At 28.8% G+C, this 27,222-nt stretch overlaps 1 protein-coding gene across 1 annotated transcript in view; it reads right to left on the minus strand.

The window, feature by feature from the left end:
* Positions 1-5,383: 5,383 nt before the first annotated feature.
* Positions 5,384-27,222, minus strand: part of mAChR-A (muscarinic Acetylcholine Receptor, A-type) — a 181,959-nt gene continuing 160,120 nt past the window's right edge. Inside the window, exons 4-5 of the mRNA XM_088201694.1 lie at positions 8,846-8,997; positions 5,384-6,329 (exon numbers count right to left, since the gene is read on the minus strand). Coding sequence (XP_088057820.1) covers positions 5,522-6,329; positions 8,846-8,997 — 960 coding nt within the window. The 3' untranslated portion in view covers positions 5,384-5,521. The remainder of the gene's footprint in view (positions 6,330-8,845; positions 8,998-27,222) is intronic.

Raw genomic sequence — 27,222 nt, forward strand, 5'->3', positions numbered from 1 at the left:
GGAGCCTTCACCCCCGTCACTCCAGGAACTCCAGGAAAAGCTCGAATCGGCCGAAAAGAGGAGACAAACGGTACGAACGCTAAAATATTCATCTCGTCCAATTCCGCGCCTCCTTGCGCGCGTATACATTTTTAATTGAAGCCGAAATATATTCGGAATCAGCGGCGGCGTAATAATAAAATATTAACAGTAGTAAACGTGTGTAGTGAATTTTATACGGCTCCCCTGGGCACCGTGCGGAAATATTGCCGTAAACACGCCAAAAGCTCCTTTCTTTCGCGTTTTTCCACCATCTTCAGCCACTCGCATAATACATGGACCGTAAACGCCGCTCGATAATGCAAGCACCGTTTTGTAACTATTCAATATAATATATATTTTTATTTAGTTTAGACATTTCAATTATTAAAATAAATCTAATATTTACATATAGGTTTTTCATGTGTATAATATTATTAAAATTTATGGAATAACTTTGGACGGTTCACAAAATATTCCTGACGGTTTTGTGCTCTTTTTCGCCTTCCATTCAGTTGCTTCCTTCTTCTTGTACTTAATTTTCAGTACTGATTATCAAAGCAACTGAGCACTCAGACTTCTTCGCTGGAGTGTCGAGTTAAATTATTGTCAGCTGTGATCTGACGCAATGACGCTGGATGATATGCTGATTTTTTTCGTGCTGTGACTCCTTGGCGTCTTTTTCTTAACTTTTGATACGAGACGGTATTTATTTTCATTTGTTCAAAATGGTCATTAGACATTTCAACTAATTACGCAGGTAAACCCCTACAAAATCATGTGTGTTTAAGAAATGCTTTTACAGAAGATTTGCCATGATCATAAAATTTGCATTTACATAAATTGACATAAATAAAATTTACCTGAAGATTTATATAAAAAATATAATGCTATAAATGCAGCATTGAAACATAAAAAATATGTATATAAAGTACAAATATAACTTAAAATCTGCAAAAAATGTTTGATGCTTTAATGACTGTATTAATTTATTAATTTATTCGTAACGACTAATTATTTAATTTATTCCTTAAACGTAAAATATAGTTGCTTATAGCGTTTTCTAGTAATTGTCTTCATTGTAATTATACCGGTATTCAAACAACAACTTATTTAAATTACCTTTTTATGAATGTTCTTCGCTTGCCATTAAATTTTATTTCGATATTTTACCTAAATGCCATCTTTTCTATTTCAACAATTGATGAAACATGTGTGTTTGTGGTCCATTTCTAAAATTAGAGAAATGTGTCGTTAAAATATTTATTTAGCGGTCAGAAAAAATAGTGCCAATCCCGACCGCGCGCCTATTGGCCGTTGATCTTGTTTTTCAGTCTTATACGTAATATTTACAACTTGGTCCTAACAGAAAATTTAGTGCCTAGTATTTTAATAGTTAATACTAATAACATTCCATACTAAGTTCTTTATAAAAATAATTATGCACGAAACTGTTAATTTAAGCAGTTAATTTGTTAATGTTATAAATATGTTAAAAAAATATAATTTAATAATCGATACATTTATAGAAAGACAAATTTTGATAGAATGAAGTACGTGGAATTTATTCAATTGAATTTTTAAGAACAGCCCCATTTGCTCTCTGTCCGGGCTTTTGTGTCACGTCGTTTCGCCATTACTTATATTGTGTTCAATGTTTATAGATTCTGCAGAATAGAATAGCGTCGGCTAACAAGACCACTAGACAGCTTTCAAGGACGATAAACGGCGACAATGAAGACGACGAGTTGATCGTAAGATATATTTAATATAATATATGTATGTAATACTAACCTGATATATAAAATAAAATCAGCTCTGGTTTTGAAGTTGTCATCGTTTATTTCTAAAGTTTATTTATGATAATATAGTGATTTTTTGGTATTAAATTACAATTAAAGATGTTTAAAGTAAAAATCACTATAAATTTGTGATTATTTGGTTACATATAAAAATTATTTTTATTAGCATATTTTATTACAAAGTTATCCTTTTATTTCAACTAAATGTATTGATTTTTAATTTAGCAATACTTTTCTTTATCTCGAAAAGTTTTTTTTAAATTACGTATCATTTGATTAACTGTATTATTTTTTAATTATTTATTATATTATTCAAAGCTAACAGAACATTACTTAAGCTTTGTCTGTGATTTTATCACAATTTCATTAGAAAATAAATCAATGTTCGATACTTACCTCTAGATAACTGTAATTCTGGAATGTTAAATTGAATGAATATGTGTTAATCAATACTTTATTTTGCAGGAAGATCTATTGAGATCGCCATCGAAAGATATGACTCAAATAAAAAACATGATCAACACTGAAGAGCATGGAATCAAGACGTAGGATTTACACAAATATTAAAATATATTTTAAAAAAACAAAGCATTTACGTACTAAAACACTCATTAGGATAATTACAAAAACACGTTTTATTCTTCACATTTTATATTATGTACAAAACAACATTTATTCTTTTTCCATTATTAACATGATATACAAATTTATTTAGTACACGTTCGTGAAATGCGTCAAACGCAATGTGTATGTAGTGTATATGATCATACATACACACCATACATACAAATATGTATATATCACTTAAAGTTGACAAAGCGACAACTATTATTTATTATTTATTTGTATTTTTTAATAATGTCGTTTTATTATTTTAATTATGACGATTAGAGGCTTGGAATGCAAAATCTTCAATTAAAAAAAATAACATTTAAGTGTATATTATTAAAATTCTACTGTGCGTCATTGATTTGTATGGTTTTTTCTTTATGATGCATAAAAATATATCGAATTTGGTCAGTTGAATTTTTGTGTGAGGAAATTGTGATATTTTATAATAGTTGAAGTTAGGAATAAATTACGGAATGGCAAATAAATTTCCGTATGTTTGCAATTCATGACTGGTTCTATTCTAGCGATCAAAAATTAACTCATTTGATATGCGTTTGCAACTAAAAGATCTTTGAATTTAATTTATTGTCATAATGTATGAAAAACGTTTACTATATTAATATAAAATAGGACGTTTGTTGTGTGTATTTTCGTCGAGATTTATATATGTATGTTTATATACAATTTTCTAGATGATTATTTGTGATATTATATAATATTATACATATGCAAAAACAATATTACGAAAAAATATGACTTTTCGTTGCGTCACAATTAAAAATCAATTACGATCTTTCATGCAAGATTGTCAATATTCATCTAATCCTATTAAATGGTTTTTATCTTTCTGTGAAAAACATGCAACATTGATAACTCTACGGGGAAGGGTTTGAATCGTCATTTTTAGAAACATTTATTGCTGGGGTCGATCTTCACTAAAAAGCATAGAACACCAATGCTGCGAAAAGATTTAGTGAAAATATAATATATTCATATGAAAAAATCTCGATTATTCTTTACCATAAGTTGTATACACTTTTTCATCTACATAGACATCAATTCCACATTTATGTATAATAATAATAATATATCATGTCTAACTAGAACTACGTTGGTTACAAAATGGTTTCTAACCTAATGATTTCACATTTTACACCAAAATTTACTGTATATGTGTTTTATAAATGGAATGTAATAGATATATATTTTTAGTTTCTTGTTATATAATTTTATTGAATAAATTTTATACCGAAACACTGATGATTTCGTACTATTGAATGAGAATTTATTAGAATGATCCTAACTAATGTTAAACACATTTAATTCGTTTCTTTTCACACACTTGTTATGAGTTTAAAAATATAAAATTTTAAAAATCACTATATTTACTTTATATATAATATATGTATGTATTAAATCTGCACATTGTATTTTCTATTCATTTTACAAAAAAAACTAATTGTACATTTATATTGGTAACTTTAAAATTAAATCATATGTCACAATAATCTATTAAAATTTATGAAAGATGAATATACAAAACAGGTTATTTTTTACATATAAAAGCTATTCGATGATATTTTGAGTTAATTAACAACAAAAAATGTCAATAACAAATTATATAAAAGGTTGATACACGAGTCTTACCGTATTTTTATGATATTAATTCTAAAATATTAAAACATAACGTCTATTTATTTTTAAACTTAAATTCTATTGCGTTCTATTGGTCACTTTATTTTTATTTTCCTACTTTATTTTTTGAGCCATATATATACTACAATAATATATGTTTTTTTATTCGCTTTATTAATTTCCTATCGTGTTAAACAGAATATGTGTACGATACAGATTTGACATGTGCTTTCCAAAACACTATCTAGAGCTTTTTCATTAACTTGTAAACCATAGATAAAGTAATTATTACTATTATAGTTTTAATGTATGAACTTAAGGCCCAGTATTATCGATTAAAAAATTATATTATCATTTTTTATCAATTGATAACCAGATTGTATATTTAAAGGGCAATAAAATAAAAAATATGAACAATTATTAAAAATGAACGCTGCTCTTACAAATACCATATCTAAACTCATAAATAAAAAATGGTTGCTTAATGCTATGTTAAATAAAAAATGAAGAGCATTCGATTAATTTTTCAATGAAAACATAATAATAGTTTTAGTAAAAACATTATTTGATTTAGTTGTAGTAAAATTAGATTTTAAAATAATACGTAATAACTTTTGCATCAACCTAATATAATATGACATTTGACTAAAGTTGTTATTGATATTTTCACGTTGAATAATACTGAAATTAAATATATTTATCACCTAACGTGTACTCATTTATTAAATAATCAGTCATAATATTAACTTTATATACACAATAAAAATGTATAAAATAATATATACATTATCTATAATGTATATAAATGTTAAATTTATTTGAAAGTTAAATTAATAATGATACACCCTCATCTCGTTAAAGTTTAGAGGTTAACAAAAAAAGAAAATAATGTCGATGTCAAGTTTTGGTGCATCGATTAATTAAGGAATCGAACATCCTTTAAGGACCGTGGATGACTACACATGACAAAGATGTGCATATGTTTTTTTAAATACGATTTTAATTACACAGTCGAGGTTTATAATATAATAATATATTACTTTCCAGATGCTCGTAGCAATGAGCAGTATCTAAAAAAATAATAAATACATTAATTTTATTATAATACGTACATTATACACATCGATAGTTTAAAATTCACGAATTTGTATACGGTACTATAAAAATGACACATAGAAAAAAATTCTTCTCAAATTACCTATATTTACAAACATTACTTTAATACAATATATAAATTCACACAAACAATTAAAACACGGTTATACATGCATACATTTGAGGGTTACCTTTTATTATATAAATAAAAGATTTATTCTTAGATTTGAGCACTGGGAACTTTAGGTACGTGTAGTAGCTTTTGAGACATTAACACGAAAATTTTAATACAAATATTATACACTGGTCCAAATAAAAAATAAGTGGTCGTGTGTGATTAGCGATTTGCGCGCACATTTTCAATTATAGACACCTCTAGTCATGGCCTCTCTGTTTCTATTGTGCCATTTACATGTTAAAATTCTAACGTAAGTTCTTCTGAACGAAGCGTTACACAGGGCGTAGCACATTGGATTAATGGTGGAATTGATATAGCACAACGCGTAGAAGAATTCCCATAGCTCTTCAGGGATACAACCGGTGCAGGCCGTCAGTGGTTTGAGAAGCACTAGAATGTTGTACGGCGTCCACGTGATGATGAACGATAGTAAGATAGCTGATAATGTTTTGGCAGCTTTAGTTTCTTGCTTCTTCTCCTGTGATTTCTTCTTCTTCTTGACTTGTTGTTTTGTGTGTGAGGCCAAGATGGCAGTCTTTCCGGCCAGTTGCTTGGGTATAATCTTGGCGTTTAGAGGTATTCTTATGTCTGGTATATGAGAAGCTCTTCTATTCAAGTGGTTGTGGCCACCTGAAGGATTTAACGATAAATTAAACTCGCTGTCGCCCCTATGAGGGGGTTGCGGAGTGCGCACCGTCCTGTTGGCGGTAGGCGGCGGCGGTGGCGGCACGTCTTCGTGTATCATTTTTATGCTCGGGGCTCTCTCTGGATCGACCGCGGCCATATTGTCCGGAGGCAACCGAATCACAATTGTATATACAGAGTCTGTGGATAGAGAACGCGTCGCTGGAAGGCTCCGGCAATCCCTGGGAGCCGAGGCGGGTGGTACCGGGGCTGGTCGCAAGGGGGAGGTGCCACCCTCGCTCACCCCCGCCGTCTGACCTCCTCGACTGGCGTAAGGATCTCGAATCACATTAAGCGAAGTGCATCTAGACGAGGAAAGAAAAGAAAAGTTTTACGTAAGAAATACACTTTATATTAAACATATATTGAGTCAATCCGTAGCTCATTCAATTCGATCAATTAATTTATATATTTAGTAACAGTAGCAATTAAGAATATATTATAAAATTGGATCAGGTAGAAACTATACATGAAAGAGATATTTATATTACATGATATACAGAGATCTTAAAACTTATTATTCATATTATAAAAAAAAATGTTTTTACGCATTTGAAAAACATTTGTGAATAGAATACTTATCAGCGGTATCCACTATGACAGAAATTCGTAGAATTCGTTCGTTAACCAAAACAAAATTTTGGAAAGACCCACCTTTTTATATCGTTTAACGCTTATATCAAAAACAGATGTGCGTTGCAAACTTTTATTAAGTTCGTGTTGCGTTTTTGTATTTTTTGTTTTAAGACAGATTTTTTTTCAATCAATTCGATAATTCGGTTAATTTATTTCTATCTATTTAATTTACATGCAAATCCACATAAAAAAATTGCTGATACGTATCCGATCTTTATGTATATAACATTCGTTCCAAAAATTATTATTTATTGTAAATATAAAAAGTTCCATCAATCCTGCTGATGGAATTGAATCGGATCTGATCTTAATTCTGGTGATTTTAAAAAGCTGAAATGATGTCGCTAATCAAAACATATGTAATTATAAATAAAGTATTTTACTTTTGACGCCCTCAATTGATCAGTAAATTGAAAAAGTTAAGCTATTATGAAAGTAATTAATGATTAATTAAAATAAATATTATCAATCAATAATCATTTTTTAAATAAATAAAATTTTAAAGGCAATTAATTGATTTTTGCACTAATTGTTTAAATAAATTAATATCGATAAAATCTGAATAATTTATCCATTTTTGATTCAATATTGGAATACCTGAAAACTACGAATAATTGAGAACCCTAATTGCGAATACCTGGATGAGAACAATAAATAGCACTCGACAGATGTTATGAAATTACACATTTTCTTTAGCCTTTAAAAATATTTTTTTCATAGAGACACTTCATAAGGTGCCAGCTGTGCATTATATATCATCCTTAAAGAGATCCCGAGTAAGCGGAGCGCGACTCAACTCGTTTACTCCATATTTCTCCTTATAATCCATCTTCCGTCTCCTACATAGACAGTGATGCCGGGAGACCATAAACTCTAATTGTGACCAGGAACTGGGCCGTAGTCGTCAATCGTGATGGCTTAGGTCGATAACGGAGATGGAGCAATGTGAAGCCTACCGAAATTTAAAGCTACGGATCACTAATGGGCCGGTGGGTAAAGGTCTATGATCGGCGATAAGGAGCGGATGGGAACGTACGGAGTGCATTTATTCCTGTTTTCGCATGCGGTACTTTAAACAATAAAAAGTGCTTATTCAAATATACTTGTCGATGCAACTCAAGCGAATCATATTTCAGCATTATTTTTTGCACCTTATATATTAGATAATTTGCGTTATTTGGAAACCAGAGTAGAGAAGCATACTACAGGGAATTGCGTACTAGGTGCTTAAAGAAGGCACATAGTGCCTTCGAGCTCCTCAATTGATCGCAATACAGTCCCCAACATTTTAGAGACATGTTTTCAATATATTTTATATATTTTTTTAATTAAATTAAGACCATTGTGACCTCACTGAATAATCAGATGGCGAACGGGATTGAGAAAATTAAAAAAATGGCACTTACTGACACTAAAAGTATGCCTTCTAAGTTGACGGAAGTTAATCTTCATAAATAATCTAAATCACTCCGTAGAGAGAAAAAGTTCGCAACAGATCAATAAATCATCTTCATATATAAGAAAACTTAAATTTGTAACTGCTGTATTTATAGTATTAAAAAATTATGCGAACAGCAGAAAGCTCAACTCTTGAAAATTAAATAAGTTTAGTGCAGTAGATTTATTGATTTTTGGAACAATCTTTACAATTGGCGTACTATTGAATTTATTTTCAATCAACGTAACACAGTACAAAAACAAATTAAGATAAATGCATGGACTTGCATTAAGATATTCAACTGAAAGAAAGTTTGATGATGTATTTTTATTCTTTTAAGACCTATTTTTAAAATCACACTAAAAATGAAATTCGAACACATGTTTCTGATGACTGCCTTAAAAACTCATAAGCACTTTCATGGAACAGCAATTGCCAGATGAGACTCCAAATATTCTAGTAGTTTCACGTTGCTTAATTTAGTCAGAAGCATTTGTGTTTAAATAATATCAAATTAAATCAAAGATATACCTCGAACATACGGACCGACTTTACATTACATCATGTGTTGCCACATCAAAATTTCACGTCAAAGAACGCGATTCGCAATTAGTAAAGAATAGCAAGCAAGTTGCCTTGGCGTTGCGGCGATCGTAATTTGCACCGGTTGCTGTATACACCGTATATGAACGATATAATAAGAAAGCCGCAATGTTTAATTTTACTTCAGCTTATGTGTACATTTACCTCGAGACCGAACTAGGCAGGGGTGTTTCGATCGAGACCGGCGTGGCGTAGCCCATGTCTGAAGGTTCTTCGGCATCTTCGTCGTAATCTTCGCGCCCCGAAGTATACCACGTGATGCACCAAGATCTTATGCCAAGCCATCCAGTGGGTTTCTGTAAAAAATAAACAGTTTTTAGTACCGGCGTAAAAGAAAACTTTCAACCTGAGATACGTATTTTAACGGATACTTTTCTTTAAGATTCTTGTAGCAACATTTTGCACGTGTGAATGTTTCATTACATAAAACGAAACTACTCAAAATAAGAAAAAACATGTACCTATTTCAAAGCATGCAAAATTTTTCTTAAACGTTTTCACTGTTGAAATAATAATATAGACTTTTACACCATCCATATTTAAGGTGATAACATTTACTACAATAGAGATTTAAAACAAATTCAAGTATATATAAAAAAAGGTATAATCATATAGAAAAAATATAAAAATAAATAAAAAATTTAAATATTTAAATAAATAAAATATACATACATTCTATAAAATGTAAAAACAACTACCACGATAGAATGGTGTAAGTCTGGAAAAAGACCTGGGTTCAAATCCTATATGGACCACAGTATTACATTATAATAATTCCCGTCGATCATCACAGAATAATGTATACTCACGGATGATTATCTGATTTCAGTCTAGTGCTACTTAAATACTGTGTGATATTTTTAACGGAAGATTTACAATATATTACAGCATAATATTTTTAATTTACATAATAATAAGATTAATAAGTAGATTGTAATTAAGCATAACAATAAATGTAAAATAAAAATAATATATAATTAATTTCATCATTTTTACATTATCATTCGGTGTCGTCAAACACCATAATTTTTTCAAGCTGTACTTTACCAATTTTTTATACAATTGTTCAATATATACTATAATAATGAGCTGCTCAGCTCATTAAAAATATCATAATTGTATAAATAAAGAAATGTTACTGAATCATTGTCGCAAAATATTTAAAGTTTAATCCAAACAAAGTATGCTAATAAAGTATACCACGAAAACTGTCGTAGAAATTATATATTAAAAAAATTAGACATGCATTTAAGAAAAAAATAAATTTAATTATATTTTATACTGAGCATATTAAATAAAATGTTTCTAAGAAGCAGCATCTTATAGGAATTAGAAACTCATTAGAAACCAGGGTATAATAATATATTATATACTATGTATATATACATATATATGATTATGTAAATATTACAATGCATTATATCTGAATAAACAATACTATTTAAAATAAGTATTATTTTATTCAATAATTTATATATATACTGTATCCGAAGAATGTATAATATTTGATTATATTTTGAAAATTGATTTGCGAGAATTTAGGGCAACTTGACCAATTTGTTAAAATAGAATATTCGATTTATTATGTAATAAAAAATATAAATTAAATATTTATATTAATTAAACAAAGATATTTTCTATATATGTTTAGATAGAAACTTCTACATTAGATTCGCTATTTTGTACAAAACTGACAATATTTATTAATTGCTATCGACAATTTTTTTATGTGGTTTTAATTTTTATAATATATATTTTTAAATATAAATTTAAATAAATACCTTGAATTTTATACATTCAACTTTCGTTTAAGTTTTTAGAAACCAATTATGTAGGAAAGAAAAAAAAGATTCATTGTATATATATAATTAATATATCGTTCTGTCACTGTTTTGCCAGAACTACTTTACATTACCATCTGGAGATTAATTTTGATACAAAAGTTTTTATCATCGCATAGAATTTGTTCATACGGTGCGTTTCAAAAAAATGGTTTTTAATATCAAAAAATACGACTAACGAAAAACATCTGTATTACTAAACTTATTTTCGGTTAGCTGTGTACCTCTTTGATTGATTATATTTTTTATTATTATTGCTTAACACAATGTTTTTGAATTGAATTTAATTTAATGGTTATTATATTACTTAGTGAGACACAAAAAATGACGAATTATAAACCTCTCTATACATCATATAATATGAGATATGGTTCTATATTGTAGGAGCATTTTGTGCAAATATTGTAATTATTTTTAACTAGCAATAAAAATCAGACTCTAATTGAAAAATATATGCATTTTAAACATATTTTAGTTTGTTAACTATAACTGACATACGCGCAGTTAACGACACCTATAGTTGAAATTAAAAAATATATATTTTAAAGAAATTAGTTTTCCGGCATAGTGCTGCCATCTACTGATTTATAGTAAAATATTTTAATATTAAATAATCGATATCATTATTGTATTCATTTAAAAATATGTTAAGGTATAGTATAAATTTAAAAGCACATAAATAAATCTTGCTTTCAAGACATTACTAGTACATTTTCCATAAAAATGCGAAAATTTAAGGCTTATTTTACGTTCGCTCGCTTAAATTTTTTTCCACACCTGTGATAACGTTCAAAGTTAATATTACCGTAAAATTTAACATCGCGTTACAGGCTCTTGTGTATATGGAAAAATATGTACTTACATCAAAGCTATAGGAAATCTTTTCGTACAATATGACTGAAATAATTCGATCTCATGACTTTTGATTTGCGAGTTGTGAGCGATGAAATATCCTTTTTGCCTTTTCGCTTTAGACTTCACAAATATGATATATTTCTAGGTATATGAAGATAGACGCGTTGGCTCGGTTATCGCCTTTCTTTGATAACATCCAAGATTGATCTCTTTTTCGGATCCTTCGTCTTATTATATTTCCGTTCCTCTTAATGATCATATCTGCGGACGTGTAGCTCGTTACAAAAAAGTTGTATAACACGTGGTTCACGGACTTTTTAAATAATTATAAAACTTTATTTTGCATATGTATATAGTATATATATGTAATTTTATTTTGTTCGATAATAAAAAAATATATTTTAAATTACTTGGAAAATAATCTTTCCGAAATTTACACACTGCTGCAGTGCTTTTATTTTATCATAAAAGAGCGATTCAGATTTGTTACATCCGTCACTTCGAAGTACCACTGAAATAGTGATTTGGTGTAAAGCTTTTCAAAGTTCGAAATTACTAGATTAATGGAGTAGTTGAGAGGAAGAAACTAGAACTTAATGAAGTCGTTTTCAAGGTGTGAAAGATGAGCAGGAGCATTATTCATAAAATCATAACCAACAAGATTTTGAGTAGCAATTTTTTTTCGTTGGCTTAGTTGAGAACATAGCTCGCAATTCGAGTCTTTGCTTTCGATGTATATATTTTCCTACAGACAAAATGAATTTGGCAATCAAAAATTCGCAATATTTCCCTAGTTTTTACTGATGTGTTGTTGTTTCTGTTGTATGGTGCATCTTACCGTTAGTTACAAATTATCAAATTAAAATATTATAACCCTCTTTAAAAATCTGTATTTGAATAATTGTTAAAAATATGGTTTTCAACTTTAACGTATTTTTCTCATACGGATTGTTTAGTTAGTAAATAAAATGTTCGTTAATACCAAACACTTTCAGCCTTAGTAATAAAAATCATATGTACTTTTATGTATGTAATACAGCGAATGACGTAAATTCGTACTCACGCGATTTATATTTAAAAAATATATTTTATAAATGTCTCAGAAGAGAGCAAGATTAAGATCAAGAAAAATAGGCTTAAAATACTATTAAAGATTGTAAAATAAAAGCATTTAAAATATATAAAAGCTTAAGCGCAATCGAAGAACTTTTTAGAATATTAATTAAATATTGTTACATGTTATATGGAAACCTAATCTAAGAGCATGAATAACTAACGATTTTTTAACACTGATTTCATCATCACTTTATGCAATAGGTAGAACAATATTGCAGATTTTAATAAATATTTTATAGACCACATTAACAGAACACAAATAGTAAACGTGTTTCTGGACAGAATATGACACTTAACACAAAAATTATGTTCCTTTTATTGAATATAACCTCCATTATTAAAGCAATGGATCAATGTGTAATATTTACATTTAAGAAGTATGACTTACAGATATTTAGGCAGACAGGCTATTGATGAACAGAATGCCAAATCGTTAATGTAATTCTGGGGAGAGTATGACACTTTTAAAGCTAGTAAAAATATGAATTATGAATAAAATTTTTATTAGTAACTTATGAAATAAGCTCATTTGATCAAAGAAATGACTGGATCTGAATCTGAAATAAGTTCTAATGGCACATTAGGATCAGAAAAAAATATGACGCTTTTTCATAAGAACGGCAATTATTCAGAGCAAGAGAAATAAAATAAAAAGCTAAAAAATTTTACACCAATAGCTTAATATTGAAGTATGATCGAGAATGATTTGCGAAAGTAGCAAAAGCAGTATATGACACTACACATAAATTTATAAAGATAAAAAATTAGCTACAAAATAAAAACTTTATATATTTAAGTAAAAACTACATATATATTTTAAGTTTAATGTTTGTACTTATTTTTTTTATAATATATTAAAATAATATATAATATTTCTGTATGTATGGAGAACGATTTTTCGCACATTTAAAAAAAAATATATTATATCAAATATTGATAAAATTTTGGCTTTGTTTTATTTAAGCATTTTTTTGACTTTAATGAAAACTATTACTAGAACTTATCGTATTTTATTAAAAAATATTTTTAAATGTATTGAATTGTAAAAAAGATAATGCAATTATTTTTAAAATGACAGGTATTTATACCTATTTATATAAGTTCTAATTGAGTATGTTATATTGGTTTCTGCTTAAAATCTCGAAATACTAATGTAGGCATTGAACATAGTTTATAGAAGGAAGATAAAGCTGCTCATCAGCTTGAAAGCCTTCGACAAGAGAGAGCATTCAGTTATTTCCGAGGTGCGCGGATGTGGAGTGTGCCACTCTACAACAACTTACTTGTTTCCCTTCCTATGCGACACTCATGCCAATATTTGGTATCTCTCAAAGATTTATAAGTAATATAATATATAAATATAAGTGTGTAATCAATAAAATTAAATCAATTTGTATAACAAATTATATTAGTATAGATTTCAAAATATAATTGAGAGCTTTATATAATCACATAACAAATGAATAAAAACCAAAATAAAAATAAAAACATTGAAACATATTTATTTTATACGAACAATATTTATTTATTGATATATAAATTGAGAAGCGTTCCTTTTTCCATCCGGAAATTGGAAGTGCGAGCTGAAACAAGGGTGAGTAAGCTTTTACATTCATTTGTAAAGCGTCTGTAAGCTTTCGAAAAACAATCTAAAGCACATATTATATAAGTACGTATGTATGTCTAAATAAATGTTTGATAAATTTAATTGAAGGGTAAAATTTTGAATTATAATTATTAATATAAATATTATTATTTTCATATATAGGTAAATTTTAATGTATATGCAAATATAATGGATCTAATATAATATTAACATAATGAATGCTACACATATTGATATGGCAGTTTACTTGCAAACTTTGATTTTGAAATGTATATGAATATATTTAGAAGCAGGTTTACTGGCAATTTTGATTATAAATAAAATGTATCCGTTCAATTGAGTAAAACAGCCTGCATTGGTATAATTGTGTCAAATTTTAATCAATTTTAGTAGGACAAATACGATGAGTGTAAAGTTATATGTTAAAAACAAAATAATTCTGATAAATATGATATTCACGTGCAAACTGAGAACGTGAAAGAATACTTTATAAATGTTTTAATGTACAGGATGTGCTAAAGCATTGATATGTTTTTAAAATATAAAGTAACACAGCGAAATTTGATATGATTCCACCGAGAGGTGAATTCTGATTTGAGAAGAATTCTACAAGTTCCGCAAAAAAGCCAATGACACGAGATATGTATCATTTACATATCATATACGATTACAAAAGAGCCAAAACATCTTACGGCTGCTTTAAAAAAACGTAAACGCGCATCGCTAGTATTTTTAAAGCACTCGCAAGCATTATCCAATAAAAAGATACGATAACGCGCTCGTTATAACGAACGAATATTTTTGCACAGGGACGTCAAAGGGCCAAAGCTGAAATCATATTTTCCCTCGGCTCCTGTTGAGCCCTCTCCCGTGTCGCTCGTTTGGCCGATATTTCGGCATGTCTCTCGGTTTATTTAACAAAGAAAGGGAAAACACACGCAGCGTCCCTTTTTGACGCGGCTAGAATAAATCCCCGGGTCATGTATACGGATTTTCTCTTTTGTTCGTAGCTGGACGCCCTTATATTGTATATTCCCTTTGCCGTTATTATCTGAAACTACGTGGGCCTTTGTATAATTCATAAAAGTCTAGCGTCTCGAGAGGCTGGACATTAAACGCACTTAAGTTGCAATTTAACCATTAATATATTTAAATTACTGTATATTAATTTATTTAAAAGCATGATGGATTGCTAATAGATAATTTGATTGATAAAGCAGAAAAAACTCTCATGCAGAGAGCTCTGGCGTCATGAAATTTGTACAACTTAATACGTTCATTCTTATCTCAAACTATGGGAGCTGGTTTTGCTTTATCACAACTGAAGATCTGCATGTTGAGGCTTTGCAACGCTGACTAGAAGTGATGAGCGGTGAATTAAAGCTCTGAAAATCCACTTAAGCAGACCTTCGTTGGTTGATATATCTGAATCAATTTTGATAGCTCTGCAAAAGTGTGTGCTACAAGCTGCAATCACGTCAGAGTAATGATGAAACGACGTTTGAGTTAATAGCCAACTGTGGAAATAGCTGTAGCTAGTTGACTTTTATCGTGATGGCTTCGTTTGGTGGACGTTAATGTTGCAGTCAAATGCAATAATTCGTAGAAGTAGGCCATTGAGCTGAGGCCAAACTATCTGCGTCGCCATCAAGGAGAGACAATATCTTTATTTATCCTGGTCGGAAGTAGCATAAATCCCAAAGCCAGGATCGTCCGTTTGGGTCGACATATCAACATGTCTTTAGTAAGGCTCTCAATTATTCCAATATTGAATAAAATATAAATTAAGTATTTAATATTCAATTATATTCGTAATTTTTTTCTCAATTTGCCGATATCAATATATTTAATTAATTAGTGTAAAATATTATTTAATTAAAAAATAAATATAGGTTAATAATAATTATCTTAATCAATCATAAATTACTTTCATAATTGTTAAACTTTTTGAATTTAATAAAATATTTATAACACAATACGGTGCGAATTACTGATCAGCGGGGGCGTCAAAAGAAAAGTGCTTAATTTATTATTTTAGATACTTTTTGATTAAGAATGTCATTTCAGATTTTTCAAATTGCGATTCAAGTAATTCAGAAAAAAATACGAAACATTTAAATACATTATCGAAATAATTGAATATACTATAGCTTTTTTTGTGCGGATTTGTATATAAATTAAATCACCAGAAATAAATTAACCACGATCGAATTATTAAACTGATTAAAATAATACATACAAAAACGAAACACGAACTTCAAAATAAAAATTGCGACGCATATTTGTTTTTGTGATAAGCGTTAAACGATAATAAAAGGAGGGTCTTTCCGACATTTTGTTTCGTTCAACGCACGAATTCTGCGAATTTCAGTCATAGTAGACACACTGACATACATTTTATTCACAAATGTTTGACAAAGGCGTAAAAGCATTTTTTTTTGAGAAAAAGCGTCTTATAGTCTCGCATTTTAAAATAAAATAACGGGGCATAAAGGGTCATGGATTTTAGAGCGGTAATAGTCACTCGGGTATATTAATTATTATACAGAAAAAACGACAAATATGTTGCTCAAGTATACAAATTGTTTCATTATACTATTTACAAGATTCCAACATCGTTACAAAGTGAAAGATTTTATTTCCAAAATTTTATTGTAAAATAATTAAAAACGATATTAAATTTTATTTTTTAGCTTGAAAATCTTAGCTTAGATTTGTTTATTTGTATACAAAAAAAACCCTAATATTTTTAAATAAAACTATTCCCGTGCGACTCTTTTTTATACATAATTTAGCAGGTGCGCGCGTAGACCAAGGGTCAATATATATAAGAGGATGTTTTTTCTGATCGTTTTAAGAATTATATTTAATATTGTATATTGAAGATGATTGTATACGTATTTGTATATAAGTTAGAAAATATTGTTTTACTAGCGTATTTTAATAGCTAATAAATAATAAATAAAGATGTACATAGATTTAATACATAAAGACAATTTAAGGATAGTTAGATATAAGAAAACGAATACGGCTAATAATGTAAGAAGGTGTAAATTTGTATAATAATATTCCTAAGACAATCCGCAAAAATAAAAATGTAACGGGTTTCATCAATGGAATAAAGAAGCAGAAAGAATAAATATTGTTAAACTGATATTGACCATTGTAATTATAAATCAATTAGGCTTGTCAGTTAAATATATTTATATTAATAAAAATATATAGATTTACTGTAACATATACAAATAATGAAAAAATCAAGTTGCATATTTTTAAGCATCTTCATTTTTATTATTAACTTCGACAATATTCTCAATTGTACTTTAGGACCCCGATGAAGTTATTGATACTATATTATTAATACATTATATCATGGGTTACAATCTTTCAATTATTATTACTTTTCTCCAGATATAAATGAATATTATATAACATGTTCATTTTGCACAAAGCTCATTTTTACTTAGAGCTTAAAAAAATATGATTACCAATTATTATTTTTCTATCTAAATCAAAATTTGTAAATTTCGTAATTTTTAGGGTGGATTCCTAGTAACTTTTTTATTTACTTATGTGTTATTACACTCTTTCTGAAGAACCGTCTCTCCACATATGCATGTACATATATAAATTGTTGGTCAAAAATCTCATGTTTATTAAAATTAATATTTATTCCTCATATTTTAAAATAAATGATTATTTGGTTTCAAAATATAATTTCTGTTAAAAACAAATAATATGAAATTTATTACTTAAAAGTTATCGTTCAATGAATTTTCCTCATATCTAATTTAATTTTGTCGGATCATTTTACATCGTAAAATACACCGTTTGATCGTATAAAATATGCATTAATTTTCCATTTTCATATTGCATAATATTTCGCTGTTTAGCATAACCCTATTCTTGACAATGTTGACCCTTTTTATCCCGAATCATTAAATGCGAATATTAAAATTTCGTCACGTCAAATATAAATTAGCAAAGTATATCTTTTACGATGATATACGAAATAAATTTTTCAAACATATTAAATAAAATTAGCAACATAATCTGTATCATATTAAATTAGAAAATTTATATATTCTTAAATCTAAGATATGTGAATATTTAAGTCGATCCAACTATCATACTCATCGATTATACAATGCAATACTTGATACAGTTAGCATATTTTAATATATATTTAACGTATTCATACCATACACGGCATTATATCGAGACTAACGAGATACTATGGATATTCAGATGTCCTGGGGGCAGTTTAAATGGTTAGCTGTCAAGTGAACAGTCATTATTGGCACTTGGTATCGGCACCTTTGTTATCGCATGACAGACGACTCGTGTTCTATTACAATAGCAAAACATTAGTCAAACAGTTTGTGCTGGTTCAGTTTTATATGGATAAAATATATATAATACTTTACAGTACATATATACTATTTCATTTATTATTTATAAACACAGCCGCAACATCTCTCTCAATCTCTCTGTTTGCATCTATTTTCTCAATGAATATTTTAGTATGTCGAATTCAACATTAATCGACACCTTTGACACCTTGTACGTTTTTGAGAGTGGATTTAATTTCGAATGAAGTCTATGTAAATTATTACCTTTTGGGAGAGCGTTAATGCATTCTGTCCCAAATCCTACAGAATTCGCAATAATAAAACTGGATTTCGTGAGAGGGCCGTACGCAAACAAACGGAGAGGCTAACTGAATTGAACAATGCAATTAAGACTCGTCAGGACCTTCATCGGGATAAGAAAACTTTGCCGTGCCCGCTTTTGCTCGACTAATGCATGAAACAGATACATGCGCAAATAAAGGATGGTTTAGAATTAATGAAATGTAATTAAAGTTAAGTATTATAATTAAACTCATTTTAACGATAAAGAATAATGACAACGCTTAATCATATACACCTACACTATAGTTAAAAAAAGCAGCAGAAAACCACAAAACGACTCCCACGATGTAAAAATTTGAATACATATTAAAACAGAGGCAGTGAAGTATTTTGATTGTGAGATGCAAAACAGCAGAAAGAAAATTAACTTTTTTGTAAAAAACATGAAAACATAAGTAGATATATGTATAATAAAAATCTTATTAAGGAGTAATAATAGAAAGTTAACCTTTGTACTCGGAAAAAGGAAGGAAAATTTCACATCTATTGTAGCGCTTTGTTGAAAATTTGTAAACTTTATCTTAGAATAAATTAAACGATCACGCGAATTTAGAATCACGCTGTATATAATTCCACATCCATTCTCTGACTCGGTTTTGTTGTTTAATAAAGAGATTATATCATCCGCAGAAGCTAAAGACCGTTTTAAATACACCCATTCAGATGGTAATTGCGCCTAAAATAAATATTATATTTTCTCGTAGTCAAAGAAATTAAACACGGGCATTTTCCTCATATCACTGCACAAAGTAGCGAGCGTTTCAATAACAATCGGTAAAATAAATATTAACAATGAGCTATAAATCTACGCATATTTAAGCTGCGAGTTTCCCTGACAAAGAAAGTCTCCGTGAGCTTTCGGTGTATTAAGAGAAAAATATTAGATGAAGTTTTTCTTTTAAGAAGGCAGCTAGCGTCAATAACGAGAGGAAGTCGAGATCGGTTAACTTCGACGATTGGATATTTATAGAATTTGAAGTGGTTTCGATCAACTTTTTATTAAGTTTTCCGGAAAATCAAAACGATATTGAAGAGAGACAGATGCCTCAGATATAAAAATGCGCTACTTTTAATCGCGTTTAAATTTTTTTAAGGTATGTGTTTAATAGTAATGCTGTCAATTTGTCTTCATCGCGTGTGTGAAAATTTAATACTTAGATTTACTCAATAAAAATAGCCACAATTGATCTAAGCTAAATAAAGACCAATTACAACTTCCATTAGGTCAAATTGAGTATAGTTTATTCGTTTAAGTTATTTTTAAACAGACAAATTGAGTTTTATAGAAATTTTAGAGCACCATATAATTTTAGAGGTTAAATAATATTTGCGCTGGTAGAAACATGCATTTCGGTATAATTTCATTGAAACGTTAGTAAAAATATAACTTTATACACATTCACTGTAACATATACACTTATTGAGACGTTATATTTTATGAAAAGAAGTCCAAAGAATGCGATAAGTCATTTAAAAAGCTCGCGACTGAATTTAGAGATATTGTGTATGTTAAACTTTTGCTGTATTGTGTTGGTAACACATATATTATAAACTAGTTTAGTTTTAAGATGCTTTAATAAAACATCGTTCTGTAATATTTTTTCAAATCTGATTTTACTAATACATATCAGAAAAACACAATGAGAGCATGGACTATTTTAAAATTGTATAAAAGTTAAGTGAGAATATATTGAAAAATATTTGTTTTATTAGATAGTACTACACAGTTAAATGACATACGCATATTATCTATTTGTTTACAGTTTAACCGTAAAGAAAGAACATAAGTTTGATTGTCGAATCAAGTGAATAAGGATAGTGATTGATTAGAAGATTAAACAAAAAGCAACCACCCTTTTCTCAAATCTTTATTTAGAAGGATCGATGAACGTCCTTTTCTAGCATATAAAACATTTTGTCAAATTTACAGTCAACTCATTGCTTTACAACATCTAATATAATTGCTTGCTTATTCAATCTTTGCTTGACTGTTTTTTTAAAAATGAAACAGGCGTCTATTTTATAAGATTTATATTTAATCTAATTTTCAACCACTCCAAGCCTGATTTTATTATGTATATACTGTATTTGTATTAATATCTGTAAAAGTAGGATATATACAGTAAAAATATTTATATGTTTCTGGATATTAACTTCCAGTGGGTTATCGGCTATTTATTGTATAATAAGTTTAAATACCTATCCATATATCTACAAAGCCACATAACTACATACGTAATATGAAATTAATCGTTCTGTTATATAATAGTATATAATATATATTATTAGTGTTAGTTATACTTATAATGCATATAATATTACTAGATATTAAGTTCCAAGGAATATTTAAAAAAAATTTTAGATTAAAAAAATAGAAATTGAGTTAATTAAAAATTAATTCAGTAAAAAAAATAAATGATTCAGAACAAAACTTCAAGAAAAACAGTGTAGCAATGACTATAAATATAACAAGCAAAATTCCTGTACAAAAAAAGCTATGTTAAAATAACTAACCTTTCCTTTATTACGTTATTTTAAGAATACAACTATATACATATATTTTTTATATTTTATATACAAACATACTAATTATATATATGAATATATACTATAATTAAATTAAAGGCGAAATATTTTAATAATATTTTCTAGTACAAAAATGATTTTTAATTGTTGACATTTTAAGGCTAATATGTAGTTTTTTAAAATGATTATAAAAAGGTGTATTATATAATATATTATTTTTGAAGCATTATTTTAAATGATGGCATTTTAGAAAAATTGGCATTATTTGTGTTACTGGTATTGCATGTATTAAAATAGCTCTAATTGATTGATTAAGAATTAAGATTTTATTTTATATATTATAGTTAGTGCGCTCTTTCTAATAAATATCGGTCTAAGGGTCGCAATAGCGGCAAGCCCTATAAGCGGAAGTTTAATAGATATTTATTAAATTTAAATTTGGAGTCCAGGTGTGAGCCTAGATATTAAATGCAGCGTTACTGCGCTGTTCATTTTAATTTTTCAATTTTATTTGTCAAAAAACTGAATTTCCTAATAAAATGAAAAAAATCTTGGAACGGTGATTTATTTTTTATTAATAAAACTCTTTATAAATAAGATATGCTTGCTTAAAAAATTTCAATTAAATAAAAAATATGCTATACTTTTGGACTAAAAATGAATTTTAAATAAATATTTTTTTTAATGGCATTTATTTTTCGCTTACTTCCTGTGATTAAAAAAAGGTATCTATCCCAATTTTCAAGATTACAAAAAATGTAAAGTATCAATAAAAAAAATTTGCAATATTTTACAAAATCCCATTACTAATGTATATAAATTAATATTATGTATAAAAACATTTGTGGCATAATACGATGCTGTATATTTCATGCGAACATCTTAAATAATCTTACACGCAATATTTCTGAATGTGCGATTTTTTAGGTAAACGATTGCTAATAACGCCGATCGTTTACTTCGATGTTGTTGTTTCGTTTCGTTGTATAAAGAAGAAAAAAGCTTTCTTCATACACAATCGCTATTCGTATTCATAGCACAGTACGGTTGTCGTTTAACTTTTCCGAAATGTACGGCTGTGGATCTGAATCGGCAAAAAAGCGACCCGGGTTGGGTTCAAGCTCAGTTTGTCGACCTTTTGCCGTGAAATATTAAAATAATGCGATAGTTGTCTAGCGTGAATTATACAAACATATTCTTGGCGCGTTATGTTGTTTTTTGGTGCTAAAGTCGACTTGTCCTCGCAGACGATCCTCCAATTTCCTTGCTGCTGTCGAAATGAATTCGATTACGCTGCCCATTTGCAAAACAGGGCTGGCTTTATGTGTTTTAGCATATCCGTACATGTATGTAAAGAATGATTCACGAATGTTTTTACAAACAAAGTGAATATCTAAATCAGTTTTCTGATTTCTATAAAAAAAATATATATATTTATACTGGAATGTCTGTCACAATAAAAGTTCGTAAACGGAACACTAGTTTTATTATTTTTATACAGAAAGTTTTATTCTGTATAAAAATAAAAAAAAATGTTTTCTAAAAGGTATGTCTTCAGGGCAAGAATAATCATCGACTTTTGAAAAGAATTATCAGCTCAGTTAGGAAAAAAGTGACACGATACGTACTGCTCTTATTTTAAGACATCGCTTGTTTATTAAGGCAAAATTTATTGAAATTTTTTTCTCGTATTGCGTTATTAGTACGATGCTATTTGCGTATTGAGGTTAGCTTTATTATCTTTGTTCAAAAACCCAATATATCCAAAAGTCGGAACAAGAAATTGTTTTTAAAGAATTTACCAGTATTTCTATTGAGACTTTAAATAAAGGAAAATGACGTAAGATTAAATTATGTTGCAAAATTAATATATTTCTTCATATTAATTAATTACATGTAAAACAATGTTAATGTTACGTAAGAATATTAGCGCTTTATGTATTATATTATATAATGTAATTGAGCGCAACTTTCCGTTAAAATTGTGAACTGTAATTTCTTGCTCCAAAATCTCATCAAGAATTAAATATGAAAACCACAACTAAACTCAAAGCTTCACGCCAAATTTGGCTAACTTTACAGCATCTAATTAAATAGTCGTTGCTTTAATTGCATTTTATATTTATTTTTTTGGGAGTTGGGAGAATTATAAAAAAATACTATTTAAATTTATATATGTTTTTTACAATTGATTCAATATATAAAAACTGTATATATCATATAAGTTAAATGCAATTTTTTGTGTAATATTTAAAAATAATATATTTTTTAATGCAGTTAATTCTAATGATTGTGTATTAATTTAGTTATATAATTATAAGTGTTTTTTCTTCAAAGATTACTATTACCGGTTAAATTTGTGATGTGTGTTTTATACATATCACTATTATTTACGATATAAAAATACGGATGCATATCTGTACAATATTTTTTTATTGGTGTGTGAAATTAGATTAGTTACACACAATATTGTATTATTACATTTCAAAAACTGCAGTTTTAAGAACTATTATTTTCACAAATGAATTTGACCTTATAAAAATATACACTACACTGAAAAATATAAATAAGTCATATTTTGTAAATTGCTCATAGGAAGCAATGGAAAATATTTTAAGATTCTGAAATAAAAAATTAAAATCATGACTTTTATATGTTCCAAAAGGGCATTAATTTTATTAGGAAAATAACTAGTGATCCCGTCAATAATAATAAATCTTATGATTGCAGAGAATGCATTATTTATGCAAATAGTAAATACGCTTAACTTTATATCTAGATATTTATCTTAAAAGTGTGGGTATGTGATATTTACTTATGTTTGTTTGTTTTTCTCACTTAAAGTATTATATTTGTACGCTTTTGCGTTGACTATCTACAGTAGCTGCCAACTTCGATTGTCAACAATTTAATATTTTTCACGACTTAAATGCAATGTGACGAATATTAACCGAAAAAGCTTTTCGAACAAAAGCAAGTGTCCAGATTCGTCTGTGTGTTAGCCAGAGGCGCAAACAATGTGACGGTAAAAGTGCATTTCAGCCACACTTTGCTCGAAAGCACTGAAATTGCACTTCACACTTGTGACGGCCTGAAGCAAACACACGCCCTTATAATATATCTAAGAGCAAATGACATCGTCGGAAATTACAGAGGAAACAACATTTCTGTTGCTCACTGGTGCTGACCCTTAAAAGGTCTTCCTCGACGATTTGTGTATGTATTATACATATTACAGTAATAAACTAGAACCATAGATTAGATACTTTGATTGGATTTAATAAAATATTAATATAAAAGCGATTAATTTGTTACATAATTTATTAAAAACATAGGTAAAAATAGTATCAATGCTAGTCTGAAACATATGTAATAAAAATCGAAAGCCGATCAATAAATTTGTCATATTTGATAAAAATTTGTACGAAGGGGAACTTATTTTTCATTTAAAAAAACAGTTACGAAACAGTATATGGCCCTTATTGCTTAGTTAAAAATCAAACAAATTTACACTATTTATATGGCAATCAAAATTTATAATATTTAGAGCCTCATTTCCCATAAGCCTTGAAAAACTGCATGCTACTAACAATTTATGATAACATCCGAACCTATAAAATTTTTTCCGCAGCTCTACTTTTGCAGTTGTATTTAGCAAAAAAAATTGTAAACCAAATATCGTCAGCGGACAGATATTACGAGAATGCAAAATATATACAAATAGCGTTGAAAATTTGCAAACTCAATTTGGCAACTACAACCGATTAGCAACGGAGTATGACTATTACTCGCTAGACGATGTATTTTTGCTGGTATGGAAATATAATTAATTCTTTGTATAATTTATACATAGAGATCATAAAATGTCACCAGAAATTTTATTCAAGCGCGAAGCAAAGCAATAAAGCATATAATATCCGTTATAGTGCTATGCAGTGCTATCGCTCTGTTTTCGCTAGCTAGTGCTAATAGCAGTATAAAGGTTAATTTGGCATTATTCTCGCATTCTCTGATTTTGTAATATAATATTTAAAATAATTTTTCAAGCAAAAAGTAAGCCACTGATTGATGTATAATAACTCTGTGCTGCGCGAAAATGACGCGGCAAATATTGCTCCGTCGATTAAGTGTTTCAAGTTTCAGATTTAAGTCTTATATTGTCAAGTGACATAAACGAACGCGCACTCTTATTATTTAAATATTCTCTATTCTATAGTTACATATATATTTTATTCAATTAGTAAATTGCATTTTTTTTCAAATATGGATGAGTAAATTGAATACAATAGAACATTTTTTCATTAAAAAAATGAAACAGCATCAATAACTGAAAATGATAATACAGATTGCACCAATGAATAAAATAATAAAAGTGAAGTCAATAAAGTACGCGAATCAAATAAAATAAGTAAATTAAATAAACCTAATGATTTAAAAATAATCGAATCGAATTAAATGAATAACTTAAATATTATTGATATAAAATCTGTATCAGTTTCATGACTTAAAATTTCTGAAAATTAATCTTCTAAACAATAATTGGCCATCAGATATAACTTCATATTTTGAATCACTATGTATACGATTTTTAAGCTATTATTCCAAAACATGCGTTTAGGAGCACATCGACCAGCAGTTTAAACACAGAGATACAGACGCGCGTTTGCATCATTCATCAATAAGGATAAAGTAGACAATAGTGTACAGGATGGCCACACAAAGGCCCTCGTGACGACTAGAAAGAAGCGTTTCACATAAATAACACGCAAGGATTCTCCGGTGCATTGAAAGAATATTTATTTGTTACGAAATGGTCACGGGAAACAATATATCACCGGAAGACAAAAAACACATAAGACCACAATATTCCTGTTGCAAAATTCGACCTCAGAGATGATTATCAAGCAAATGTTATTTTTTAAAGGCGTATACATATTTCGTTGTTCTAAGAAGCAACGAGCGCAATGATTGTGATTCGTCAGACTGGTCTTCAATGGAGATATGGCAGATTCGGCTTGACTGGCAAACGCGCTCGCACTTCCTAGCACGATCATCTCAGCATAGAGAAACTGACCTCCGGAGGTTGTAAACGGCAGTAACAGTGTCTGGACGCTGTGTCTGGTCGCTTACAATACCCCTGAGGATCTTTCATGAAACATCATACCTCCGCCAGTTTCTCCACCACTGCTCGGAAAAAACGATACTCGTCATCATAAAAAAGTCACAACCCTTGAGGTTACTAAACCTTATAGCAAATTTACATATCAGTTTATTTCCATTTATAAAATATTATTTGATACATAATATATACATATATTATAAAACAGCGAATGAAAACTAAATAAAGCGCTTGGTTTTTCTCTGAATTAATCAATAGACTGCTATTATTTTTTAATCAATCTGTGAGAAAAAATCAACAAATTTATTATTATTGTTTCGAAATACAAGTTAAAAATACATGTAAAGATATATGGGGTATTCTGTCAAAATATTTTATGAGGTAATTATTTTTTGCTAAATATATGTATACACTTTTCGAGTTATACATCAAATTGTTAGTATAAACTTATAAAATTTAACATATTACTTTGGTCACTGGGTTAATTTAGGCATAATGACTGTAATTTATATATAATTTTGACACGTAACCCATCAACAAAACGATCTAGGCTCATCCAATTAGCGACCATACATTACATCGAAGCATGATTGACGCATGAATCGGTTTTTTGGCATGAATGCAACGTCGAACGAATGGTATATTGCCGGGTCACGGCTCGACAGATTATTCGGTTATGACTGGACGTGTGTCAACGCATAAAACGGCATCCAATCGCCGGGGATGACAAAAAGCCGATGTCGGGAAAGCGAGGACGGGCAAGG

The sequence above is a fragment of the Plectrocnemia conspersa genome, unplaced genomic scaffold (genome assembly GCF_051122295.1).
Source record: "Plectrocnemia conspersa isolate PC_06_02 unplaced genomic scaffold, ASM5112229v1 ptg000013l, whole genome shotgun sequence".
NCBI classification, from domain to species: domain Eukaryota; kingdom Metazoa; phylum Arthropoda; class Insecta; order Trichoptera; family Polycentropodidae; genus Plectrocnemia; species Plectrocnemia conspersa.